Below are 19,913 nucleotides of genomic sequence, written 5' to 3' on the forward strand. Positions count from 1 at the left end.
CTTTGTTTTTAATGTTCAATAACACTGACATGTGCAGGAGTCAGGCTACGGCTCATATGAATGTTAGATTTTAACTTAAAGCTCATTATGTAGTTAATGCAATGATCAAGTACTTGTCACTGTAGAGTATATATTTGTTTCTTAATTAGCTCAGAAAACTGTCGGTCTATGTCCACGTTTCATTGGCATGAATGCATGTTTAGTCGATATAATTGAAAGCTCATATTATATTGCTCTGATATAGTCAAGAAAAAGTCAAATGAAGCTTTAAGTCAGCCAGGAAAATGATACACGTCCACAATTTATTTGATGAGAAAATGTATTATGATGACTTTCATTCCTTGGCCTATATCACATGGTACCATTTGCCTATGGCCCTGTTTATACATGGCATGAGATTTCTTCTACCCCATATCTGATCTGCTATAATCCTTCTTTCCTTTCACCCCATGGTCCAACTTAATTTAGCCTATCCTAGTTGAAGCAAAGTGAGTAATATCAAAATGACACTGATCTTACAGGATACCTAATTGCTAATACAGTATTCCAGTTCCCGAGTCCTGGCTGATCTAAATCGGCTTTCTATTCCACCTTGGGAGGGGATTTCACTAGACTCGTTCACAAATCTTTCCAGTGCTTTCAAGCATTGAATCTAACTTTACGTAATTTAATGCCAGGTATAAACAAGGTCTATGACGTTCATGGTGTACAACCTTGGATCTTTTAATCTGATTCGTAACATACATTATACAACATTTCCGTTGTAAGAACCTTTACAAAAGATTTAAAGAATACTGTCTTTGACAACTTTCCTATGTACTCCATTGTCACTACTAGTCTTTAAGGGCTGTTTATACATCATCAATGGCAATTGTGACAAAGGGGCTTGGTTAATTGCATTACTCAAATGCTTTGGAAATGTTACCTGACTCAATTTAACATTGTACATTAAATGAGAATAAACAGCTCTTAAATTCCATGGAAATCACGCCAGATTAGTTTCATTTCTGTCAAGCACTTCTCTCAATCGAATTGTCTTGGTTACATCTCTTAAGAGAACATATGAACAGGTGATGGTACAACTACAGAGAATATGCATTTTTATTTCTACGGTCTTTATGCTTGAGTTCGTTGACCTATCACTACTGACAGCAAGACGTTTAAGCGGATATTAACACCTTTCTGTAAATATTTCTACAGAATAATTTCTGTATGTGTACTCTTGTGTAGAACCCAACAGTTGTTTCTTAACGATCATCATCCACCATCACACCATATTGTACAGTACCTGCTCTCTGATTACTTTAAGTGATTCTAGAGGCGAACACATATGTCATAGCATTCAATAGACAAAGGCATTTACAGCTATTATGTTGAAATACAGTCATTCAGGCTGTTCATCTACAATTAGAATCAATGAGCATGGCATATTCTCACTGCCACTTGATCCAGAATGGAGATGGACAAGAAATGCATGTTGGTTTCCATGGCTGGTTATTTTATGTTTGTTCTTTTTAAATGAGGAAGAATGCCACTGAGGAGAAGTTAATTTTAGTTCAACATCTACAATATTAACATGTGTAATACAGGTGTATTTGGCATGCTGTAAGGAGCAACACAGAGTTGTTTTTGCTCACTGGGAAGCTTATAGAGTTCTACTGCATGTCTGCACCAATGTTCCCTCAATTTTATGGTGCGCTGCGCAAATCAAATGTGAAGTCTTGTGAACGGAAATTTGAATGTTGTGAGAATTTTGTCCAACTTCCGGCGTGTGTTTACAGTTTTAGACAGTAACCAATAGGGTATTGTGGCTATTTTTTTTAAATGCCTATTTAAAAAAAAAAGCCTTCCTAACCATCTTAAATAAACATGCTCCATTCAAGAAATTTAGAACCAGGAACAGATATAGCCCTTGGTTCTCTCCAGACCTGACTGCCCTTAACCAACACAAAAACATCCTATGGCGTTCTGCATTAGCATCGAACAGCCCCCGTGATATGCAGCTGTTCAGGGAAGCTAGAAACCATTATACACAGGCAGTTAGAAAAGCCAAGGCTAGCTTTTTCAAGCAGAAATTTGCTTCCTGCAGCACTAACTCAAAAAAGTTCTGGGACACTGTAAAGTCCATGGATAATAAGAACACCTCCTCCCAGCTGCCCACTGCACTGAAGATAGGAAACTCTGTCACCACTGATAAATCCATCATAATTGAGAATTTCAATAAGCATTTTTCTACGGCTGGCCATGCTTTCCACCTGGCTAGTCCTACCCCGGTCAACAGCACTGCACCCCCCACAGCAACTCGCCCAATCCTTCCCCATTTCTCCTTCTCCCAAATCCGTTCAGCTGATGTTCTGAAAGAACTGCAAAATCTGGACCCCCTACAAATCAGCCGGGCTAGACAATCTGGACCCTTTCTTTCTAAAATTATCTGCCGAAATTGTTGCCACCCGTATTACTAGCCTGTTCAACCTCTCTTTCGTGTCATCTGAGATTCCCAAAGATTGGAAAGCAGCTGCGGTCATCCCCCTCTTCAAAGGGGGGGAAACTCTTGACCCAAACTGCTACAGACCTATATCTATCCTACCATGCCTTTCTAAGGTCTTCGAAAGCCAAGTCAACAAACAGATTACCAACCATTTCGAATCTCACCATACCTTCTCTGCTATGCAATCTGGTTTCAGAGCTGGTCATGGGTGCACCTCAGCCACGCTCAAGGTCCTAAACGATATCTTAACCGCCATCGATAAGAAACATTACTGTGCAGCCGTATTCATTGATCTGGCCAAGGCTTTCGACTCTGTCAATCACCACATCCTCATCGGCAGACTCGACAGCCTTGGTTTCTCAAATGATTGCCTCACCTGGTTCACCAACTACTTCTCTGATAGAGTTCAGTGTGTCAAATCGGAGGGTTTGCTGTCCGGACCTCTGGCAGTCTATATGGGGGTGCCACAGGGTTCAATTCTTGGACCGACTCTCTTCTCTGTATACATCAATGATGTCGCTCTTGTTGCTGGTGAGTCTCTGATCCACCTCTACGCAGACGACACCATTCTGTATACTTCTGGCCCTTCTTTGGACACTGTTAACAACCCTCCAGGCAAGCTTCAATGCCATACAACTCTCCTTCCGTGGCCTCCAATTGCTCTTAAATACAAGTAAAACTAAATGCATGCTCTTCAACCGATCGCTACCTGCACCTACCCGCCTGTCCAACATCACTACTCTGGACGGCTTTGACTTAGAATACGTGGACAACTACAAATACTTAGGTGTCAGGTTAGACTGTAAACTCTCCTTCCAGACCCATATCAAACATCTCCAATCCAAAGTTAAATCTAGAATTGGCTTCCTATTTCACAACAAAGCATCCTTCACTCATGCTGCCAAACATACCCTTGTAAAACTGACCATACTACCAATCCTTGACTTTGGCGATGTCATTTACAAAATAGCCTCCAATACCCTACTCAACAAATTGGATGCAGTCTATCACAGTGCAATCCGTTTTGTAACCAAAGCCCTATATACTACCCACCATTGCTACCTGTACGCTCTCGTTGGCTGGCCCTCGCTTCATACTCGTCGCCAAACCCACTGGCTCCATGTCATCTACAAGACCCTGCTAGGTAAAGTCCCCCCTTATCTCAGCTCGCTGGTCACCATAGCATCTCCCACCTGTAGCACACGCTCCAGCAGGTATATCTCTCTAGTCACCCCAAAAACCAATTCTTTCTTTGGCCGCCTCTCCTTCCAGTTCTCTTTTGCCAATGACTGGAACGAACTACAAAAATCTCTGAAACTGGAAACACTTATCTCCCTCACTAGCTTTAAGCACCAGCTGTCAGAGCAGCTCACAGATTACTGCACCTGTACATAGCCCACCTATAATCTAGCCCAAACAACTACCTCTTTCCCTACTGTATTTAATTTATTTATTTTGCTCCTTTACACCCCATTATTTGTATTTCTACTTTGCACATTCTTCCATTGCAAATCTACCATTCCAGTGTTTTACTTGCTATATTGTATTTACTTTGCCACCATGGCTTTTTTTCCCTTTACCTCCCTTATCTCACCTCATTTGCTCACATCGTATATAGACTTGTTTATACTGTATTATTGACTGTATGTTTGTTTTACTCCATGTGTAACTCTGTCGTTGTATGTGGCGAACTGCTTTGCTTCATCTTGGCCAGGTCGCAATTGTAAATGAGAACTTGTTCTCAACTTGCCTACCTGGTTAAATAAAGGTGAAATAAATAAAATACAAATAATGTAGGCCTACCAACAAAACGAATGGAGCAAATCCCATAACATTCACATGGAAATAGCTTTTGATTTCTATGAAATAGCCTACAGTATATGTGGTGTTCAATGCAGGCCTACATTGCATGAGTCTTTTAAAAACGTTTTTACAGTATGAAGGGCTTGACATTAATTCATTATTTTTAAAAATTATTCTGTAACACCATGGGTAAAACAAATGGTATTGTATAGTATTATATGATGCAAGAAATCACTTTACAAAATTCAATTAATTATTATTACCATACAGCGAATTAGACAATGTAGGCTACCCCTCTTCCTATTGGTTTATGTGCATATTCACGCCTGTCTCAAAATACAACACTGCCCCTTTAATTAAGACACAAGCTTTTTATTGGCTTTTCAACGAGCTTGAAATGTAGCCTACACGTTTTGTGCTATTGTATGAAGCAGTAACTCTCCATTGCTGACCTATACTTATCTAGAACTGGGCTAATAACTTGCTATCTCGCAAAGAATATCAACAAATGTCCACACGCGCGGCTCTGATCTGAAAAGCGCATTCACTTTTATTCAGATCGTGGGCTACACCCGCAAATATAATTATTCTCCGTTGCGCTCTGGCCTTGCCTACAACAAAATTAAATCTTGCAAATATGGATTTGTTTTGTTGCATTAAAAATGGCCTGATATAATGTTGATTCGATCACAGAAAATGTTGCTATATATAATGTGAACTCAGTGAAGTTCAAACTCTTGAATCTCTGAGCCATCTGGCTTTTTTTTCTGCGTGGCAATCCTGGAGGAGGTGCACGGCTGCGCATGCGCTCAATTTTGAGGGAACATTGGTCTGCATGCATTTACAATACCGCTTCTAAAACAGAATACAGTTATCATAGTGTTCCAGCAGTGCTGATTATTTAACGTTAACTATTGGCAATAATAATTCCTGCAGTGGTTCTAAAGTGAAGGCTGACAGTGTCGTATCCTCAGTAGTAAATAGTGTGGCGAAGGCAAAGCAGTAACATGTGGGTACATAGTAAATACTTTACATAATATTATGTCCATATTTTGATGTATTTCAACAGTCTTTTTCAAATGAGTTTGGAGCCACAGTAGTACCTTTTCAAAAACACACAAGTCTTCCAGCTGGGTTTTCACTCAATGATTTGCATATTGTTTTTCAATAATGGTTGTTCCTTCATTTTGATGATGGTGCTGTATGTCTTGAAATCCACAGACAATTGTATTTTTTTCCTACGTTGTCATGTCTACACTAATCTCCTAACAAGCAATGGTTTATATACAAATACAAAAAGTACAAAAATGTGCATTTTGTACGAGATTAGACTACTCCCCGTAACTCCTCTCTAAATATAGGATAGTGTTATTCTATCCAATGAAGTCCTGTCTTAATGCATACATCCAACTTGTATGAATGACATGTGGGATCAGATGATTTGAAATGACGAGTGTTCTTTTTTGAAGACATGTTTCTGATGCAGTGAGGAAAAAGAAGGTTCAATACCCGAGGTAAAAGGATTGATATACACAAGTATTTGTGTTAGTTTCAATCAGGAACACAGTAGGATTTTTCTCATCTCAATTGTACAGAATTACATACGGTACTACGTAGTAGGTACTAGGCTTCAGATTTTTCACATTTCTCATTGATTGTTGTTGCTTGGCTCTGTGCATCTTGCAGGCAGCAGGCCATGGGGCTGGGTATGTAGTTGAATGGGGTGACCCGAACTGCCTTGCTGGGAGAGCTCTGACGGAAATGGCCGACGCCGCCTGTGTGAGTTTCCACAGAGTGAGCGTTTCCAGAGGATGCTGTGCTGTAACTCTTTAGGGATCCATCAGAGTCTCCATCTTGGCCGGAGCCAATGCTGATCTTTCTAAGGAGGGCTAGTCTCGCTGCCTCCTCTGAGATGATTGGAGCTGTCTCAACAGTTGGAGAGGTGCTTGAGTTGGTCTTGTTGGACGAGAAATCCTCTGTTTGGACTGTAGCGTCGCTCGTCTTTCTTGACTTTAGTAAAATGGTCGGCAGTTTCCTTGGCAGTGCCGGTGGTTTTGGTTTTGGCCCTTCAGGAACAGGCAACAGAGGCAATGCAGTAGATGGCAGAGTGCTCTTCAAGATTTGAGGCACATCCTCATCCCGAATCCTCCTCCAGGTGACTCTGTCATTGAGGTGTGATCCAGTTCTCTGCTGCTTCTTCTTTGTATCGTCCTCACTCTTGGCTCGCCCACTTGAGTCGGAGGACGAGGAGCGGAGCGAGGAGCGGCTGGTTACTCTGCTTAGTATGTTTATGCTGGGCGATGAGGAATGTCGCTTGATGTTGTCTCTTGCCTGTTGCTTGGTTGCGGAGACGTTTCTCGGAGGCACCCTGCAGGGACTCTCTGAGCTGGTTCTCCTGGCTGGACACCTCGTTGAGAGGTCTCGGTCACTAGAGCAGGCTCTGGACAGAGTCACAGTCTGCCTTTGAAGCCCCTGCTCCTGCCTTGGCTCTTGCCTTTGCCCTGGGCCCTTTCCTTGCATTCTTCTTGGTCCCTGAGCAACTGCCTTTAGCTCTTGGCATCGGGATGAGCATAGGAAGACTGCAGGAGCACCTGGAATTGCTTTTCTGGGAGATGCGTGCTGCGAGGTAGGCACAGAGCGTGAGGACGAAATGTCACGTCTCATCCTTGTCTTTGATTCCTTGATAAAGGTCAATTGCCTCAGGAACCCATTGCGGTCAGACTCGCTGCTGCTTGAATGGGTAGATGTCATGCGGACTAAGTCAAAACGATTGGCTGGAGGGATTATTTTTCCAGCCACCTGACTGTTTTGTCTGCTGATACTTGTGGGTTGGTTGGTTACCAATGGCGATAGAGTTCTGGACTGTCTTGCTGCATTCTGCATGAAGGGTATTCGGACGGGTGACTTCTGTGTTTTGTGTCCTGGAGGTATTGGGCTCTGATTTGAAGGAACAGTGGAACGTCCCTTCCTTTCAGGTGGACTACTTGCTGGTGTGTTATCTTTTTTGGGAACAGATTTACTTGTTTGTGGGGGAGAGATTATTTTCTTCTGTGACTGTCTCGATGGAGTAGAGCTTTGAGATGATCCAGAGGATGAGCTCTTTGGTATCCTCGGAGGTGGGGTTGAGCTTCTTTTCGGCAAACACCACTGTGTGGAGTCTAGGGGTTGTCCCAAACGGTGGAGACTCTTTGACCTCTGTTGAGCAAGGTTTGGATTCTTTGGAGCATCTGTTTTGGGGGATTCTTTATTAGGAGGCGGCCTTTGCGAAAGATTTGTCTCTTTCTTAGGCGTGTATGTCACTGTTCTACCTCTGAAGACCACTGGTAGATTTGGAACTGGTTTACGTTGGTTAAAGTCCAGTGGTTTGTTTGCTTTTTTGTCTTTAAAGATCTTCTTTTCTTTAGGCGTAAAGCTAGATCCAGACATGAATGAGAGGACAGATTCAGTCTCTTCAGAGGAATGTTCTTGAGACTTTGATGCTTGTAACCTTGTGACAACAGAATTAGCTCCTTCTTGTATTACTCTCCATTCAACACTGTTGAGGTCTGAGTCTTTATCAGATGCTATATCGTCACTGTCAAAGTCTTGTTCGTTGTTCCATCCACCGGACACTTTCTGCATGTCGTTTCTTTGTTTCTGCTTCTTCTCTGCTTTCTTTCTTGCAGATAGCTTCTTCCTCTGCTTGGGCATTGCAGATGTTATGCATTTTTGCAGAAGATCATCCTCTGAATCCATACTGACTGAGCTTGGTGAGCTTTGTTCCTCATACTGATTGTGGATGTGCATTGGTCTTGTTTGTTGGACCTGGTTAGATATCTTGTTGTGTTTGTTTTTCACCCATACTTGCTGGGATTTTGATTGGTGTTCCTCAAATTCTGCATCACTCAAAGAGCTAAGAGATGAACTAAGAGAGTAACATGGGGGTGTTTCCTCCATGATTAGTTTGTGCTTGATCCTATTAAAGCCTTTGGGTCTTGTCTGGGAATTGTCAATCCGACCAATATTAGTCATACTTCGGGAGAGAGTGTTTCTGCTGGACTCTCTCATCTGTTTTCTCCCTGTCCTTTTCATCACTCCCTCCTCTTTGTCTGTCTGGTCATCATTCAAGCAGTAAATCGCTTCCCCTGTAGGTGTTGGATGGGGCATGGACTGAAAAGCCTTATTTCTCTCTAGTGCTCTCTGATTTTGGTTCCCTTCTGTGTTTTGCTTTATGATAGGTAGATCCAGTTTCCTTGTCAGGACCTGTCCCTGCTTTTGTCTTTGTTGATTGGGGGATTGATCACGGTTTCTCTGATTAGCCACTCTATCAGCAACTTCTTTGCTCTGCATCAGTACTCTTTGAGTGGGAATGACATGTTTGATTGACCTGCTCATTTGATTGACTGGTATGTCAGGCTGACTGGTAATTTTAGTGGGTTTGTGGAAGTGCGAGAAAACCCGAAGGTCTTCAATTCTCTTTGCCTCTTGATCCAACAATTCCTGTTTGTTCATACTTCTAACCCTCCAATCTTTTGCCCCCTTGTCCCTCACTGGATACTGAAGTGTTTCGTCACTTAACGATGTCGTGCTGGAAAAGTTGACAGGGGTGCCCTCGGCAGAATCAGTGTATGATGAATCATCAAGATATAAGTCCTTTTGTTGCATCACAATCCTTCTCCCTGAGCACATTTGATTGGCATTGCTAGGAACCATCATATAAACAGGTATAGGTTTTCGGGTTTGTGAGTTTAGAACATGTGTGGGTAAGGTGGAGATTAAGGAGGGCATTACTTTCCTGAACTTGGAGGGCATTGCTGAATTGATGCATTCTTTGAGAATTTCAATATCATCATCTGAATTGCCCTCACTATATCTCTCCCCTTGGTCCATAAAAGAAGGATGCTCATTGTCATCTCTATCTCCATGAGCCCTTGGGAATGATGGATTGTTGTCCTTTTGCTGGAGTAAGGGAGTCAATTTCAGTTCCACATCCTTCTGAATGTAGTGCTCATGAAGAGGTAGAGCACTCAAGCTGGAGGCACATGAAAAGTTCTCTGTGGGTTTTTCTACTGTAAAATAGATCATGGTCTCCAAATCTGGAGGTAAGTTGATCCTTTCCTTAAAGTCTGCAACTTCCATGAACTTGCGCAAGCTGCTTTCCCACTGCCCTGCTGTCCCAGCATTTTGGGTTTCTGGTCCATTTGATTCAGCAAAGCATGGGGTTTTGCTTCGACTGGGGGGCATGGTTTGCCCTGGACTGTCAGGAAGATCACTTGGACTTATTGTTCCACTGATCATTCCGCTGCATGGATCACTAAGTATGGAGCTGGCAATTGAATGAGACTCAAAGCTACCCAGTGAGCTGACGGAGCTACAACGGCTCATCACAAGTGGGGTCTCATGGATGTAATTCTCTGATGAACTTGAAGGTGATCTGTCCTCAAGTATGCCTGGTGATACACCCCTGAGGAACACCTTTTCACGTTTGGTGGGGCAGGGAATTTCAATAGGATCAGACCCAATGCTCAGACAGGTTTTTGAATCAGTGACTAGCAGTTGGCTATCACTTAAATCCTCCAGGGTCTCATTCTCCTCCTCCCTATTGACCAGATCCCCATCTTCCATTTCAATGATCTCAAGTGATGAGTCACTCTCCAACTCATTTTCACTTTGACTCTGTCCGTCAAGAGCTCCATCACCAGAGGAGAGGGAGGACAGGGAACTGCAACGGGAGAAACAGATTGGGGTGTTCTCCACTGAATACTTCTGCAGTGTCTCCATTGGGCCAATGGTTGGACTTCTAGCAGAGCTCATTGGAGAAAACTTGCCTAAACTCCCTCCAGTCATCACAGTTGGGACCCAGGCTTGTCTCCTCATTGCTTGAGCTGCCTGCACATTGATGGCACTTTTTGCAACACCAAACTTGGAGACACTTTGAATTAGAGGGACATGTTGGTAGGAAGGGGACAGCTTTATGGAAGTCATGCTGACATCAGAAGAGAGTTTAGTTGATGCACTAACTGGTGTTTGTGGGGGCAGCTCTTGGCTCTTCTCTGTTTCTGTGCTATTTAGTTCAAGCAATTGAACCTTTTTGTTGTCCACAGAATCTCTCTCTGGCACATCGATCGGACTTGTCGCATTGAGAACATGAGCTCTGATGTTAAGATATTCTTGATGGGCCACCTTAAGATCAAGCTTGTTAGGTCGTCTTTGAGCTGTTGCTGATCTCGCTGAGGGCCTAATCTGGTCCTTGCTACCACAATAGCCATCACTGGTACTGCCACTGTTGAGACTGTCAGTGGACAAACTTGCATGGGTGGTTTTGAGACGTAAGAGAGCATAGGCTCTGTTTAGACGTTCCCTGTTTGCAAAGTTGCTGGTATCAGAGAGGCGGCAGGGGGAGCATGACTTGGCCCGGGCCTCATGGAGTTCATCTGATCCATAAGGCCAGTCTGCAAAATGGTCCTCTGAGCTAAGGCTGAAGCTGTCCTCCGAAGATGTATGCATGGTAATGTCCTCCACAAGCTTATCAATCTTGGCCACAGTGTTGGTGATCTTTTTTGCTAATTTTCCTGCTGCAACAGACACCTCGTCTTCTGGAGGCGCGGGCCTCTTATCCTCTGTCTGTGGTGGCTCCATGTCTCTCTCCGGTTCACTGTCCTTCTTGCGAGGCTGGTTTTGAAGAAAGTTGGAGTTGGTCAGGAACATGGAGAGCATGGAGAAACTCCCTGTATCCAGACTACTGGAGACATTAGGGGCCTCATCATCGTCAAAGCAGCCTGAGTCAGATGCATAATCCTTTGCCAGGCTCTCAATATGCCGCAGCGGCTTGTTAATGCTTGGATGCTTGGGGCTGCTTTGTTTTTCAATGGAATCAAATGTTTCAGCAAGGTGCTTTGCATCTAGCTCAGCCTCCAGTGCTTTCTGCTTCCTCATGTAGAGCGAGGGCATGCAGGAACCAGGGGATATGACCGCAGCATCCTTATACTTGAGGGGCCGATTTGTGAGCAGGTTCCGTAAAGCTGCGGCACTTCCCATGGCTATCATTTTGTGCTTGGAGTGGATGAGGTTGCGCAGCATGCTGACTGCTCCCAGGTCCCACAGCAGCTCCTGGTCCTTTGGACTGCGGGCAGAGAGATTCCAGAGGGTCCCACAAGCGTTACTCACAATCGTCAGGCTGTGAGAGCGCAGGTGCTGAAGCAGTGTTTGGAGGCAGTTGTGGTCCCTGAGGATTTGCCTGAATTGAAAGAGAGAAAAAACATATTAGAATTAATTTTGTGGTTATTTACAGTTGAAGTCGGAAGTTTACATACACTCAGGTTGGAGTCATTAAAACTCATTTTCCAACCACTCCACAAATGTCTTGTTAACAAATGATAGTTTTGGCAAGTCGGTTAGGACATCTATTTTGTGCATGACACAAGTACATTTTCTAACAATTGTTTACAGACAGATTATTTCACTTATAATTTACTGTATCACAATTCCAGTGGGTCAGAAGTTTACATACACTAAGGAGAATGTGAATTTAAGCAGCTTGGAAAATTCCAGAAAAAAATGTCATGGCTTTAGAAGCTTCTGATAGGCTAATTGACATCATTTGAGTTAATTGGAGGTGTACCTATGGATGTATTTCAAGGCCTACCTTCAAACTCAGTGCCTCTTTGCTTGACATCATTGGAAAATCAAAAGAAATCAGCCAAGACCTCAGAAAAAAAAATGGAGAACTCCACAAGTCTGGTTCATCCTTGGGATACATTTCCAAACGCCTGAAGGTACCATGTTCATCTGTACAAACAACAGTACTCAAGTATAAACACCATGAGACCATGCAGCCGTCATACCGCTCAGGAAAGAGACGTGTTCAGTGTCCTAGAGATTAACGTACTTTGGTGCGAAAAGTGCAAATCAATCCCAGAACAACAGCAAAGGACTGGAGGAAACGGGTAAAAAAAGTATCTACATCCACAGTAAAACGAGTCCTATATTGACGTAACCTGAAAAGCCGCTCAGCAAGGCAGAAGCCACTGCCATTAAAAAAGCCAAATTACGGTTTGCAACTGCACGTGGGGACAAAGATCGTACTTTTTGGAGAAATGTCCTCTGGTCTGATGAAACAAAAATAGAACTGTTTGGCCATAATGACCATCGTTATCTTTGGAGGAAAAAGGGGGAGGCTTGCAAGCCGAAGAACACCATCCCAACCGTGAAGCACACCATCCCAACCGTGAAGCTGCAGGAGGGACTGCTTTGCTGCAGGAGGGACTGATGCACTTCACAAAATAGATGGCATCATGAAGGAGGGAAATTATGTGGGTATATTGAAGCAACATCTCAAGACATCAGTCAGGAAGTTAAAGCTTGGTCGCAAATGGGTCTTCCAAATGGACAATGACCCCAAGCATACTTCCAAAGTTATGGCTTAAGGACAACAAAGTCAAGGTATTGGAGTGGCCACCACAAAGCCCTGACCTAAATCCCATAGAAAATGTTTGGGCAGAAATGAAAAAGCGTGTGCGAGCAAGGAGGCCTTACAATCCTGACTCAGTTACACCAGCTCTGTCAGGAGGAATGGGCCAAAATTCACCCAACTTATTGTGGGAAGCTTGTGGAAGGCTACCCGAAACATTTGACCCAAGTTTTTAAACAATTTTAAGGCAATGCTATACTAATTGAATGTATGTCAACTTCTGACCCACTGGGAATGTGATGAAAGAAATAAAAGCTAAAATAAATCATTCTCTCTACTATTATTCTGACATTTCACATTCTTAAAATAAAGTGGTGATCCTAATTTACCTAAAACAGGGAATATTTTTACTGGGATTAAATGTCAGGAATTGTGAAAAACTGAGTTTAAATGTATTTGGCTAAGGTGTATGTAAACTTCCGACTTCAACTGTATGGCAATAATTATTAAACTGTTGCACTGATATACAGTAGAATTCAATTCAAGTAAATACCTGTAATCATCCCGTGTGGCCACAAGACTGGAAACATTGCGCAGGATGCCACCTCCACTCTCGATGATTGCCAGTGAGTTGGTCTGACATCTGTAGGTGAGGGTGCTGACCAAGAAGCCCAGAGCCCCATCTACTGAGCAAATGGCTACCTTGTTCTCAGGACTGTGTGCTGACAGGTTCCACAGAGCGCTGAGGAGGCTTTTCAACGTGGATTCCTAAAATGGGATTTTACATTTACATTGCATTAAAGATTAGAATTGTGCAGATATTTTGCCATTGTTTCCTTTGGTTATTGCTTTGGTTTCAATTGCCACCATGCATCGATGACATCATCTCGGTGTGATCTTACTTTTGTGGCTTGAAGAGCACAGGTTATCAATCCTGTTACACTCCCTATGTCCCTAAGGACCCTCTTGCTGTTGATGTCTGCACGCCATGACAGATTTCTCAGAATACTAGACACTACCTGTGAGGGGAAAAATAGATATCTCTTTAGCCATGTGGTACTGGAAACATTGACTTAAACCACGGAAACTGAAAAGAGTAATGTCTCGTGGTTCTGAAATGTTGACAAAAAATAAAACTCTCAAGTAGTTAGGATAGTAGTAACCATGTTGTACCTGATGTAGTTCCTCACTATCAGATGCAAGTTGGGCAACAATGGCCTGCAGGCAGCTTTTCTTTGTGCAGAGAGTGGCCTGTGTAAAAGAGAGGTCAGACAGGAGTCATTTATCTTGAATAAAAAAATATTCTTAACAATTGGGATAAATATGCATCCCTCTCAGTTGTTTTAATGCTTTTCTCATGATACATTACCTTGTTGACGACATCTCCGAACGTGAGGTTTGTCAGCGCCATGCCTGCGTAGCGTCGAAGCGCCATATTGATGGGATCGTTCTTCATTCCGTACAGCTCCTGGTCCAAGTGCATTAGCTCTGCGACTACCTGCAACCCCCCTAAACAGAGACACACCAGCCATGCACATCACAAACTGAACAATCACTTCATTCACATATAATATTTGTCAGTAAGGTTATGCTTTATCATCTTTGCTGGAAGTATATTTCCCATTGACATGTTGTTCACTAACCTAGTTCATTCATGGCTTGTCGGTATTCCTCCTCAAAGGAGAGCTTCATGACAGCACACATGGCCTGGCAGATCTGGGGCTCCAATGTCTCAGGGATGTCTGAATACAACACAGACAAGTACAGCTGGAATTACTTTCACATTCACAGTATAATCCACAGTGTGCTATAGAGATGGCATTAATCGGCTAAAATAATCCTGCTTCCCTCCACTACTAACCTGTGGTTGTAGTACCTCCGGGGGAGGGCCTCCCCACGTGGCTCTCGATCCAGTCCCAGCCGCTGTCACAGTGCGAGCGGATCTGCTCCAGCACGTGCAGCACCCTCATCTCCCGCCGGGCTTGGCCCTCGTCTGGCTGGGAGTACACTATGTTGTGCAGGGCAGCGCTGGCTCTGGATCGGGCCTCCCGGCTGCACCCTGTACTTCCATCCGGCTCTCCGGCGCCCCCTGGGCCGTCGTGAAGGATCTGCACCAGCAGGGGTACACACCCTGACTTGCGCATGGCGATGCAGCTGTCTTGGGAGCTGGACATGGTCAGCAGAGTGCGGGACATCTCCTCCCTGTCCCGGTTGGCCAACATGGAGAGCAGCCAGAACACCATCTCCACCTAATCCAGATAAAATACAAAATGGCCGTGGTGAGTACGTATTTAATTCACCTTAATTTTGACTTTTGTATTTTAAATACTTGTATTTTACTACAATATTTTACAACAACGACTTGAGAAGAATGTTTGATATTATAACATTGGCATGCATGACCAACGAATCGTAAAATGGTGGATGGATAGTATCATATGCATGTAAGCTCCACTTTTGCTACACATGGCAGGGCAATGGGACCATTATTGTCCACCTAAACAAATACTCATCTAGATAATGCAAAGCCAGTAATGTAAACTGCATTGTAGATCTGAACTGGCATTCATCATACTAAATATGTAATGGTGCCCTTACTTTGCTTCCATCTCCTTGTGCATCAATCGCAGAAGAAGACAACGCATTTTCTGTGTCACAGCTTGAGATCTGCAAATACAGAAAGGGATAGGAAATGGCATGGTTTTAAAATGCTTCATGTCAATGAGGGTCAAGTAATGTGCCTTATTGCTTGTTTTGCAGCATGAGAGTCATGTTTGCTTTGAACTTTCAAAACAGTCTTCACGATCAAGCCGGTCCCCAAGTGCCCACGAGAAAATGGTCATTAATTGCAGACTAAATCTCTAAATTACGTAGAGATGTATGGCTCAATCCTAAAGGTTATGTAAATTGAGAACAAAATCGTTATATATAAATTCTATACTTTCCATTTGTGTATGTTTCTTTGATCTAACAGACTTAATTTTGAAATAATGCCATTTGAATGGAGAGATTGATACATTATTTATTCACAGTGTGTTAGCTAGTATCTCATGAATTATTGTACAAATATAATTATACCTGATAGGTAGGCCTAAATAAATAAGAAATGTATGCAGCTGCTGGCATTGGTAGATCATTGGAATTTCATACAAGTTAATAAACAAATGTTCTAAATTTTCTGTTCAATCCTAAGTATTTAGGAGTCGGTGTCAAAAACCAGAGTGAAATGTTATTGTCAATAGACCACTAACAGCTACAGTGCCTTATGAAATTATTCATAACCCTTGACTTATTCCACATTTTGATGTTGCAACTTGAATTTAAAATTGATTAAATTCTCACCCATCTACACACAATACCCCATAATTAAACATTTATTTAAAATGTAAAAATAAAAAAATAAATATATTATTTACATAAGGATTCACACCCTGAGTTAATACTTTGTAGAAGTACATTTGGCAGGGATTACGGCTGTTATTCTTTCTGGGTAAATCTCTAAAATTCTTCAAACTTTGTCAAATTACTAGACAACCTTTTTCAGGTCTTGCCATAGATTTTCAAGTAGATTTAAGTCAAAACTGTAACTCGGCCACTCAGGAACAGTCACTGTCTTCTTAGTAAGACACTCCAGTGTAGATTTGGCCTTGTGTTTTTGGTTATTGTCCTACTGAAAGGTGAATTAATCTCCCAGTGTCTGGTGGAAAGCAGACTGCACCAGATTTTCTATTTCATTAATTTTTTATCCTGAAAAACGTTCTAGAACTTAACAATTACAAGTCTGTAAAATGCTGCTTTAGTGCCTTGTTGCAAACAGAATGTATGTTTTTGAATATTTTTTAATCTGTACAGGCTTCAGTCTTGTCAATTAGGTTTTTATTGTGGAGTAACTACAATATTAAACTCTAACTGTTTTAAAATCCCTGATCTGTTTCCTTCCTCTCTGTTAACTGAATTAGGAAGGACATCTGTATCTTTGTAGTGACGGGAAGTATTGATACACCATCCAAAGAGTAATTAGTAACTTCACCATGCTCAAATGGATATTCAATGTCTGCTTTTTCTAGGTGTCTTTCTTTGCGACCATTGGAAAACCTCACTGGTCTTTGTGGTTGAATCTGTGTTTAAAATTCACTGCTCGTGTCACGACTTCCGCCGAGGTCAGTCCCTCTCCTTGTCCAGGCGGTGTTCGGTGGTCGACGTCACCGGTCTTCTAGCCATTGCCAATCCACCTTTCATTTTCCATTTGTTTTGTCTTGTTTTCTCGCACACCTGGTTTGCATTCCCTCATTACTCGTCTTGCATATAACACTCTGTTTCCCCCCATGTCTGTGTGTGGAATTGTTATATGTAAATGTATGTGTACTCCAGGCTGGTTTGCGCCGGGTTTTTGTAACCCGTGTGTGTTTTGTTTTGTGTTTTGTTCGCCTAAATAAAGGGCTCCGTGTGCTTCCCATTTCTGCTCTCCTGCGCCTGACTTCCCTGCAGCCAGTTACACACTCCTTTACAGCTCGACTAATGAACCTTACAGAGAATTGTATGCGTGGGGTACATAGAGGTAATGATTTTAAAAATCATGTTAAACACTTATTGCACAAAGTCCATGCAACGTATTGTGACTTGTTAAACTCCTGAACTTAAGGCTTGCCATAAATAAGGGGTTGAATACTTATTGACTCAATTTCAGCTTTTCATTTTTAATTTGTAAAAAGGTCAAAAACATTGTGTGTAGGCCAGAGACAAAAAATCTCAATGTAAAATCCATTTTATATTCAGGCTGTAAAACAACAAAATGTGGACAAAGGGGTGTGAATACTTTCTGAAGGCACTGTATAAATACATTTAATTTCAGCTAATTTAATTTAAACTCTATAATATCTTGGCCCTGCAGACAGACATACTCTTCATCAGGTACCAGCTGCACACTCCAAGCATACAGACACACTCCATTTACATTCGACATACCAATTGGCTACATCACAAATAATCAGAGAATATCTATCCACTCTTTTATCCTCCCAACCCATCACCATGGTAACCCTTGGTGCTGCAGGGTGTGTGTGTGTTGAGAGAGCCTATGCTTGATCACACCAAAGACTCACTCTCAGACAAAGGGGGAGGGCTATAGACATATGCTTGTCTGAATAGCTCCATGTTGTAAGCAATAAAGTGTTATCTCTCCAATAACAAGACAACCATGCTAAATGTGTCTGTGTTTTGATGGATTGAATCTGCAGTAGCTTTTACCCCATTAATTGTCGCAGTTCAAATACATAATCAATCGCTTACAATATATTGACCAGGAACCTGCTGTCTGCTACAAGATGGATGACAATAGGCCTGAAAAACATGGAACAATGTGTCTATTGTATACAAATTTTAAAAAACTAGGCAAGTCAGTTACAATGACGGCCTACCAAAAGCCTGCAGGGACGAGGGCTGGAATAAAAATATAGGCCAAAACACACATCACGACAAGAGAGACAACACAGCACTACATAAAGAGAGATCTAAGACGGCAACATAGCATGGCAGCAACACAACATGACAACAATATGGTAGCAACAACAACATGGCCGAAGCACAACATTGGTACCAACATTATTGGGCACAGACAACAGCACAAAGGGCAAGGTGGAGACAACAATACATCACAAGAAGCAGCCAAAACTGTCAGTAAGAGTGTCTAAGTCTTTGAATGAAGAGATTGAGATAAAACTGTCCAGTTTGAGTGTTTTTTTGCAGCTCGTTCCAGTTGCTAGCTGCAGCAAACTGAAAAGAGGAGTGACCCAGGGATGTGTGTGCTTTGGGTACCTTTAACAGAATGTGACTGGCAGAACGAGTGTTGTATGTGGAGGATGAGGGCTGCAGTAGGTATCTCAGATGGAGGGAGTGAGGCCTAAGAGTTTTATAAATAAGCATTGACCAGTCGGTCTTGCGATGGGTAAACAGAGATGACCAGTTTACAGAGGAGTATAGAGTGCAGTGATGTGTCCTATAAGAAGCATTGGTGGCAAATCTGATAGCCGCTCGAGAGCACCCTTACCTGCCGATCTATAAATGACATCTCTGTAATCTAGAATGGGTAGGCTGGTCATCTGAATCAGGGTTAGTTTGAAAGAGGAGCGATTACGATAGAGGAAACCAAAGTCTAGATTTTACCTTCGACTACAGCTTTGATATGTTCTGAGAGAAGGACAGTGTACTGTCTAGCCATACTCCTCAAGCTCTAAACCCTCAGAGGTAGTAATCACACGGTGGGGAGTGGGGCACACGGTGGAGAGAGGGGCATTCTTACCAAACCACATGACCTTTGTTTTGGAAGTATTCAGAACAAGGTTAAGGGCAGAGAAAGCTTGTTGGACATTAAGAAATCTTTGTTGTAGCCCTTTTATTTATTTATCCCTGCATCCTGGCACTATAGAGATCATTGCTATTCTCCTATAGAGCACCCACAGACAGAAACACAGACACATAGACGGGCCAGTCTGGGACCCAGGTAACATTGTTTTAGGCAACCGAAACACACCTCCCTTCTTTGCCAAGTTTGCAGTCCCTAAGCAACTCTAGACTTTCTGGGAGGAGCGACCAATTGGAGCCGAGCTAAAGAGGGGTAAAGCCTGCATTCTGCATAGCAGCACGGCAGCACTGGAGAGCATAGCCAAGGAGCGACACAAGGTGAGAGGGATAGAGAGAGAGAGAGAGAGAGAGATGCGGCTGGGCCTGCTGCGCAGTGCAGCAGCTAAGCTCAGTCAGCTCAAGGTTAATATAAAAGTGGATTTTCAGTATATTACAGGATAACAGCATTCCACACTCTACAGGATTAGATCCCACTGTATAATAGGTATTCTGTAAACAGTCACAGTGCACTGTCCTTATTAGAATCATATGTTCAAGCATCAACCCCCCCCATAAAAACCATATAGGATGGAATAAACATCATTGGCATGTACAGTAAATACTAACAAAATATTATACTTATGTAAAAGAGGTGATTCTGTATTAGAATTTTAGTTTGAATTGATAACAGAATAGTACGAATGCCCAATCAAACTGTCACTTCATAAAATGTACAATATATTGTTTGGGTGAAACAACAGATCTCTTTTTGTTTATCCCTGTTTTTCTAGGCCAAAGGTTCGCCCAGGTTGAATCTGATCAATTATGAAATTGCCTCAATCGAATTGTCTACAATGATTTATTTAAACTAGTTCATAATTAATTAACACAAAG

The 19,913-nt window shown here is 42.5% G+C and overlaps 1 protein-coding gene across 1 annotated transcript in view; it reads right to left on the reverse strand.

The window, feature by feature from the left end:
• Window positions 1–272: 272 nt before the first annotated feature.
• The window catches only part of LOC118387878 (adenomatous polyposis coli protein 2), a 38,275-nt gene continuing 18,634 nt past the window's right edge, over window positions 273–19,913 (reverse strand). Inside the window, exons 8-15 of the mRNA XM_035776690.2 lie at window positions 15,279–15,347; window positions 14,542–14,929; window positions 14,324–14,422; window positions 14,050–14,189; window positions 13,854–13,931; window positions 13,583–13,699; window positions 13,234–13,448; window positions 273–11,507 (exon numbers count right to left, since the gene is read on the reverse strand). Of these exons, the coding sequence (XP_035632583.1) occupies window positions 5,915–11,507; window positions 13,234–13,448; window positions 13,583–13,699; window positions 13,854–13,931; window positions 14,050–14,189; window positions 14,324–14,422; window positions 14,542–14,929; window positions 15,279–15,347 (6,699 nt within the window). The 3' untranslated portion in view covers window positions 273–5,914. The remainder of the gene's footprint in view (window positions 11,508–13,233; window positions 13,449–13,582; window positions 13,700–13,853; window positions 13,932–14,049; window positions 14,190–14,323; window positions 14,423–14,541; window positions 14,930–15,278; window positions 15,348–19,913) is intronic.

This window comes from Oncorhynchus keta, chromosome 1, assembly GCF_023373465.1.
Source record: "Oncorhynchus keta strain PuntledgeMale-10-30-2019 chromosome 1, Oket_V2, whole genome shotgun sequence".
Lineage (NCBI taxonomy): Eukaryota > Metazoa > Chordata > Actinopteri > Salmoniformes > Salmonidae > Oncorhynchus > Oncorhynchus keta.